Source organism: Benincasa hispida, chromosome 12, assembly GCF_009727055.1.
Source record: "Benincasa hispida cultivar B227 chromosome 12, ASM972705v1, whole genome shotgun sequence".
NCBI classification, from domain to species: Eukaryota; Viridiplantae; Streptophyta; class Magnoliopsida; order Cucurbitales; family Cucurbitaceae; genus Benincasa; species Benincasa hispida.
In genome coordinates this window covers 56794383-56802659 of record NC_052360.1, presented here as the reverse complement: position 1 = coordinate 56802659, position 8277 = coordinate 56794383, and the positions used below count along the sequence as shown (strand labels likewise).

At 33.1% G+C, this 8277-nt stretch overlaps 1 protein-coding gene across 1 annotated transcript; it reads right to left on the bottom strand.

Annotated features, from left to right (window-relative positions):
* Positions 1–2055: 2055 nt before the first annotated feature.
* On the bottom strand, positions 2056–7493 carry LOC120092786. The gene is made up of 4 exons (XM_039050991.1): positions 7447–7493; positions 7239–7334; positions 4790–4957; positions 2056–2342 (listed from the first exon to the last, which is right to left on the bottom strand). Exons 2-3 carry the CDS (start codon positions 7327–7329, stop codon positions 4827–4829), a joined length of 222 nt encoding a protein of 73 aa, XP_038906919.1. The 5' UTR covers positions 7330–7334; positions 7447–7493; the 3' UTR covers positions 2056–2342; positions 4790–4826.
* Positions 7494–8277: the final 784 nt, after the last annotated feature.

The following is an 8277-nucleotide window of genomic DNA, read 5'->3' as shown; positions in this document are numbered from 1 at the left end:
TCATAAATAGTTTCTACCATATAGAATATTTATTAATGTTTCATAAAACCATAAGAACTGTATTCTATTTATAAATCACTAAGATTAAATTCTAATTTTCTCCAAACCATAAATACCAAATTTACAATTTAACCCGAGACTTATTAGACACTTTTTAAAAGTCTAGAGACCAAATATAAACAACACTAAAAATTTAGATTTCATTTGACAATCATTTGGTTTTTTTTTTTAAATTAAGCTTATAAACACTATTTTCACTCGTAAATTTCAATCTTTTGTTATCTCTCTGACACTATCTACTAATGATTTAAAAAACCAGCCCCAAATTTTAAAAACTTAAAAATAAATTTCAAAAACTTGTTTTTATTTTAGAATATGACCAAGAATTCAATTGTTTCTTTACAACCAAACGAAAATTATAATTGGGAGATGGAAAGAAAACAAGCATAAATGTCAAAAACAAAATCATTATCAAACAAAATCTTTGAACCAACTTTAGTTTACATATTCACTTTCAATGATTCCAATAGCACTTGACAACATCTTTTTCTTTTTTTCTTCCATCATTAAATAAACACGCTCGACCAACCCATGAGCTTACCTACAACAAAATCCACAATGCACCATCCAATTGTCCTTTAAAAGCAATATCACTACTAAAGACAACAATTTAATTCAAACCTAATGGAAACGATTTAAAGTTGAGATGATTTCTTTGGTTGAATATAGATGATCCTCTTGAACCATTTTTGTTAGTTAATAAGTAATTGAGTAAAGACCAAACTCCAACCAACTTCTAGAATCAAAGAGCTCAATTTGAGTGCAAAGATTTCACACTTTGACCTTTCAGATTCTCTCTTCGCCAATCAATTCAAAGCCATTAGTGAAAATACATAAACATAGATGCCCAACGGCTGTTTTCTTGGTATTTTTTCCCAAACTAGTGGAATATTCCAACTTCTGTCGGATTTCTTTCCCCATCTAACTCTACTTCTTATAGTTCATGTAATGGTTACGTAGATATTTGTTGAAATATCTTGAATTTGATGTATGACATTTTGAACAACAAGTATAGAGATCTCGAAAAGTGAATTGTATAAATTCTTTAATCCTAGAAACGCCTCTATTCTATATTCTAAATATTTCTCTCTAATAAAATAATTCTCCTTCTGCCCCATGAACGTAGCTAACACATTATTAGTGAATCACGTAAATCTGTAGGTTAATTCTTACCGTCTACATTTTCTATTTATCTTTAATTGTCGATTCTTAATTGTGCTTAAAATATAATTAGACAAATATTGATTAAAACTCTTAAACTTTATAGGTTGTGTCAACTAAAATCTTGACATTTCGTAAGTATATCAATTTACACTTTCCTTGAAATTTCGCTCAATCAATTTAGACCCTTCGTTATTATTACTTTTGAAAATCATCCATGTCTTAATTCTCAAATATATGTAGACTTTTTCAAATATTGGTTTAACAAATTGGACAAATAAAATAAATGCATGGATGATTCTCGAAGAAAATTATTACTAATAGTTTAAATTGATTGATTTATGAAAATTCAGGGGTTCAATTTATACAATCATAAGTTTCACACGAGATTTTTCCAAGAGAAACATAATAGAAAATTTAAATAGACACACAAAAGTTCAAAATTATTAATACAACTCATAAAATTTAGGGGTATAAATTGATATTTTTCCAAAACGTTTTTACGGACTTAAAAAGTCATTCCAAATAAACCTTTACTCTGCTTGGTATCACATCAAATGCACTAAAGAGACCAAAAATGAGATTTCATGAAAAATTCAAGAATCGAGACAATGTTTGAACGTACCAACCCCCATTGGATTAGTGTGAAAGGTTGACCAAAATAAGATTCAGATCGATTGTTAGACAACAAACTTTCTTTTTCATTCACTTAAGAAATATTTTCAACTATGGTGTACTGCATCAACATTGTCAAATCATCTGGTAGGTTTTGAGTCAAAAGTAGAACCAAAGGACTATAGTCCAAGAAGCATGATGAGTTCAAGAGAATTGGAGTGGCATCCAGAATATAGGATTATGATTCTCTATTATGGTTTCAGACTATATGAAAATAGAAAATCTGTCATATTTCTACCAAAAGAAAAGCAGAGCTTGCTAATGAATATAATTATCAGACCTTCAGCTTGGTGATATCATTCAATTTCAATATGGAATCAATCATAAGTAAACCTCCAATGTCATAAAGAAACACCTTTCTAAAATCCCTCCTCTTATTAGTTGAAACTTAAAAGCCTGTGCTTGCACATCTTTCAGTCCGATTCCCCCGTAATTATTTTCTCTACCTGCAAAACCGATCAGAAGAAACCGCTAAATAGTTTTGTCATAAGGTTTCAGTAAGAAGAGAGTTCTTGCATACCGATGTAAACAGACAGAGATGGTTGTTGTCCTACAAAACGATTGTAGAGTTATGATAGGGCTGTTTGTACTCGTTTGTAAGTTCGAACATCCTACCATCACAATTTGTTCTTTCATTGTTCATTCTTTAGAAAAATTTGGGAGGCAAGTTACAGTGATTTGGTTGTTCGTGGGATTGTCGTCAATGCGGATGCAGGCTAAAGTGATAGGGTATAAAATTGACAAAGTCAAAATCTTCGTCTGGGGTTTATGGTTAGACTTGAGAGAAATCAACGTGACTTCGAAGGCAAAATAGAGAGTTGGGAGCAAAGATTTGAATTCCATCAAATATCGTTTCTTAATCATGTGTTCTTTTCGCCTGAAAAAAATGTGTTCTTTCTTAAGAACTCAACAGTTATTTTCCTCGAGAAATTTTGTTCAACTAGAAAACTTTAATGCCATTTTTGTTTCAAATGCAATCATGCAATGGTTATGTCGGTTTTTCTGTTAAAAAATAAAAAATGAAAATGAAATTATGAGTCTCTAAACCACATCATGTGCATCTTTAGACTAATCTTAGGATACGAGAATTTAGGAGTTCTTTTCCTTCAGTTTTTTTTTTTTTTTAATTATTAGAAAATTTAAATGCGTTGGAGCCTCTAAACTGCTATGTATAAGTACATCTTATAAGCAACTACCTAACCTTATAATATTTTGTTATATATATATAAACTTGTCAATTTATGGTATCTTAGAATGGCCTAAGGATTAAAATATCGATGATGGTATAAGAATCCAATTTTACGGATATATGGATAAAATATAAATATCGACAGATATCTCTATAAAGCAAAACATTTATAAAATTATTTAAATTAATGATTAAGTTGTTTTTACTTACCAAACTAAGAGATTGATCTTCTTATTAGTGTATATATCTTCATATTGCAATTAATAGATGATTTTTTTTATGTTTTCTGGGAACTCTTATCAAAGATATCAGAGATATCGATTAATCTTTAATATTCACGTTGAACCTTCCGATTTATGAATATCAATCTATCAACATATATTTTAATCCTTGTGTAGGTCTACGGGTTTTGGCCTCATTTTTCAATAATCTCCCTGCTTTCATTACTTCCTCTTATGGCCACTAGATCAACCGATAGTGGGTGGGTTGGGATAATTTTTTATAAAGGAAGGGTGCCGATTTGTAAACCCAATACTCTAGGTGCTCTAAAGTTTGGGAGTTCGGTTGGTTTTCTCATTATGTTTTAACCGAGTTACTTTTCACTTATCCAATGCAAAGTTGTTCAGATCATATTGTCTAGCTTTATCAAAATCACATTTTTTGTGATGATAAAAATGTAACCAAGCTTACTGTGAATCCAATGTTTCATCTTCGTACAAACTAACAAAACATATTGAAACATATTCACTTTGTTCAAGAGGAAGTTTGAAGCAAGACATCTAATTGCAGAAGATAAATTCTAAGAAGCTAGTTACTGGTATATTTACCAACGCACTTGGTTTTTCTTTTTTTTCTTATATCCATGAGTGTCTAAGTCAGCTGACGTGCACCTTAACTAATCTCACGGGACAACCCATCTAACAAACCTTAAAAATCTCCCCTATCAACCCCACTATGCCACTTTCCACATCCCCCATAATTACAAGCTACATGAGTGGGACCAACATTAATTTCTAATAGGTAAAAAACTGACTAATTCAAATTATTTTCACAATAAGTTTCTACAAACTTTTAACACATCGACCCCCGGATCCTAAGCTATTCTAGCACATTGTTTATTCCACTTTGAATCTAGACCCGTATATTTTGCCAAGACTGACCGTTAGGTTTGTTTCAAAAAGTCTGTGCCTTTTTTAGGCTTTTTGTATAACATGACAGCCAATCAAACAAGTATCACTCGAGCATCGAGTCAAAGCATAGTCGCTCCCTAAAGCAGGAAAACAAAACAAAAAAAAAGCTAACAAAATTAATTGAACTGAGTCAGTGATGTCAGTTGTCTAAGCAATGTTTGGCGATGTTTGGTTTTTTAAGGTATAAAGCGAAAAGCTAATCAGTACAATTTCTATTAGGTTTTTGTCGGTTTCTGTGCATTCAGCTTTATTTCTACTGCTTTTTTCAAGCGGCCAGTTTAATTTTCAACAAGCTCAGCTTAACCTCAGTTTTAAATTTTAAAACATGATGCCATTCTCAGGCATCCATTTTGGAAGAGAGAAGAAAGAAAAAAAAATTATTTCAACCTCAACTGACTCAAACCGACCCACTTAACCCCCCCAACACAGTCAAAGCATGGACATAGGTACAACCTTGCCAATACCTTTCTATATGATCAGTTCTATGATTATGAAGATGGAATGATGAACAAACCTTGCAAACCAGCTACCTCCAGTCAGCAGTTGAAGCATTAGGTGTCTTTCCTGGCCTCTGCAGCAGCATCAATGTTCCTCCAAGGATTGAGGGCTTCTCTAATTGCTTGAGCCTCAGGCGAGTTTTCCCAAGCCAGCTTCTCCGACTCCAGTACTGTTACTTTATCGTCTGTACAATGCAAAGCCAGGATAGAGTGAACATCATAAACCAATCAACAGACGACCAAACAAGAAACTGATCTAAATAGAGTGATTGAATCAGTACTTTCTTTATCATTATTATTTTTTTTACAAGAAACAAAATTTTCATTGAATGAATACAGCTAATAGGTTGTAATTGTTAAGAATTGGACCCCAAAATAGAAGGTGCATCATTTCAAATAAAATTATTAAAAAAAGAAAAGAAAAAGAAAAACCTGCTACATGCGTCTTTTAGTGGGGTAGTTGCCGAAAACAGAACCTAGAGGAAAATTTAAAAACAGAGAAGGCAGTAGTGTTTTTTCTCTCTCCCGTGAGTATTTTTTCACACTGATGAAGAAGAAAAAGGCTTGCTGTTTTTAAATGTTTTTCTTGGTTTGTGTGTGTGTTTGTTCTTCCATTGAAGAGTTTAATGCTATTGTAAGAGTGGTACGTGAACCTTTTCCTTGAGAGAAAAGTGAGAAATCATTCTTGAGCGTTACAAACTCTTGGGTTCTTCTCCCAATCATTTTTAGTGGAACCTACATTAGTAGCAGAGAACTAGATATAGCCCACACCGAGTGAACCAGTATAAATCAGTGTCATCTCTTTCCCTTAAACTTGGTTTAATATTGGTCTTATTGCTTAGAAGCTTAGATTAGTTTATCCATTCTTTTAAGCCTACGAATTTCAAATTGTTAGATAGTATATATTGTCTAAATTGGGTCGCTTAATTTGGATTGATGTAGTATTATTCCTATCAGCAATGGCGAACACCCTATTTTCATCCATCCCCCTCCTAGTGCTTCATGTGTGAATCTAGTGCTGAATATCCAGGTCGTTTATGCTGCTCTGCATACCCATTTTGCCAAATTATATTGGAGGGTTATGGCTGGTCTTTAACGTTCCCAAATACGTTTTCAACATTCTTGCTTCCATTTTGGTAGGTAATCCTGTTGGTGGTACAGAAAAGTGTAATGGTTGGCTTTCGCTCGTGCCTTTTTCTGATTGCTTAGAGGTGAAAGAAATGGTCACCTTTTCAAGGATACTTCCTCTTCTGTTGATTGCTTTATGGACAAGGTGTTATTACCACTTTCTTTTGTTGTAAAACAAAACACCCTTTGGTTCATTATATCGTGCCTCATTTGATCTCCAACCAGAAAGCTATGTTTCAATTCACCAGTAGGTGTTTGAGTTCTACTCCTCTATTTCATTAAGCAATGAATTTTTTTCCCCCTTTTGTTTTTTTTAGAGAAGAAGAAGATGGAGGGGAAAAAAAAAACTTAGCCACCAGCAACAAGACATGTGAGGCTGTAGTTTCTGGATGTATACGTTCACACCATGTAGAGCTGAAAAAGAACCAGCTCAATGAAAATTTAATTAGATAAAGATATGTCCTTGAATAGCCAGTCGTTTCTTTCCCACCAAAAAGTCCAAAACAAGGCTCTGGGTGGACATCCCTAGAGTTTTCTTTTCTTCTCGGAAAGAGTGGCCCAACATATCGAGAGCAAGAAAATCATGGATGTTGCTTGTGGGGGTCATAGACCATCTGAATGCATTCTTTTATGCAGACCAGAAACTATAGGCTAAGGGGTAAGTGATAAAGAGGTGGCTCTGCCTTTCTGCATTTTTCTTGCATATGGCATGCCAATGTGCGCATAGAATCTGGTAAGGAAGCATGGGAGCCGGGATGTGAACTCTAACATTCTAGTCAAGGATATAACGTCATAACTAGTTCAATTTTGCTCAAGTTGGCGACACCTTCACTTCTTTGAAGGGAGACTGGTTTTAAGAAGGAACTTGGAAAATAAAAACGACCAAATTAGGAGTGTTGTGAAACAGTTGAAGTAAGCACTGCCAGGATTCTAACGAGTTTTCTCATTATAAGTCAGATTAATAGCGATTACCACAACGGTTGAGAATTTGGCATTAGCTTCAGCCTCCAATATCATATGCCACAAAACTTATAAAAAATAATGTCCCATGAAGTTTGTGGTTCATTATAATTTCCATTTTCCACTCAATTCAACTTATTTACTTCGTTGTATCGAACACGGGAAATGAAAAGTTAGTTTAGATTTATTGAAAGCAAAATAAACCCTAATAAAGAACAAGATAAAGCTCCAATCAATTTTCTAAGATTTATAAAAAGACAGAACACAAATGAAGACGAAGAAGCCATTAACCACATGTACTTCAATTAAATACAAGAAACAAAAAGAATTAACAATGGTGAATTGAGGAAGAAGGAGGAAAAAGGAGGGTTCTCACACAGAAGCCCGTTTTAATCATGAACATTTCCATGGAAGCTCCAATCAAAGCTGACACTGTCCCAATCTTCACATACCAACCTAGAAACTTCATTTCAACTGAGAATTCAAACAAAAAAAAAATGATATTCACGCAATTACAAAATTGAATCCATTCTTCATTTTCAAAAGAAAAAAAAGGTTTCTGCTTTGAAGTTTCAGTGCTACTTACGAAGCTCAAGCTGCGGAAGTAGCGCTGCGACGTCCTGCGGCTTCAGAGAGAGAATTTGTTAATTCTCCGTTCTCAAACATCATTTTGATCCTATTGATTTATGAACTAAAACGACGGCGTTTTGGAATAGGCCCAAATAATCTGGCCCATTGGCCCCATACGGATTGAAGCAGGCCCATTGATTAAAATTTACTGGTTTATTTTCCGCTATTTAAATTCTATTTTGGTCTCTTGAATCTTGTTTTACGTTGGTTCTTAAATTTTAAAAGACGTTTGTTTTAATCCCTAAATTTTTTATGACTAGGCTATAGATATATTGAGCAAGATAAAAGTGAAGTAAAATGACAACAACCAACACGTCAAAGTACTCAACAACCAAAATTTTGAACTAAAAATTTCTTTTAAATTCTCCCACTCTCTCACCTTATTCAAAATTGAAACTATAGATTTTTTAGCGAAGTTAACTTATTTGGTAACTTAGTCATCCAAAAAAATACAAGTCACCTCGGCATTTTGTTAAAATTTTAACAAATTTTAATATATTAGGGACCAAAATAAGCATTTTTTAAAAGTTCAAGGATTAAAACAATCATTTTTAAAAATTTAGGGACCAAAATAAAAAAATATTCAAAATTTAGGGACTAACACGAATATTTTTAAAAATTTAGGGAACAAAATAGAACATCATACAAAGTTCATAAACCAAAATAAGATTTAGACCTTTATTTTATTTAGGTGTAATCATACTCGACATATGGAGTCTACAACGGTGGGATATATTTCATTGCGTTTTACAGTGTCTATAAAAATATGTAATCAAGATCCTCCTTA

What these genes read in the sequence shown, in the direction of transcription:
- LOC120092786 (XM_039050991.1), bottom strand. Translation starts at nt 7,329, where the DNA reads ATGAAGTTTCTAGGTTGGTATGTGAAGATTGGGACAGTGTCAGCTTTG. An exon ending in CATGATTAAAACGGGCTTCT is followed by an intron (nt 4,958 to 7,238) that starts GTGTGAGAACCC and finishes TGCATTGTACAG; the next exon opens with ACGATAAAGTAACAGTACTG.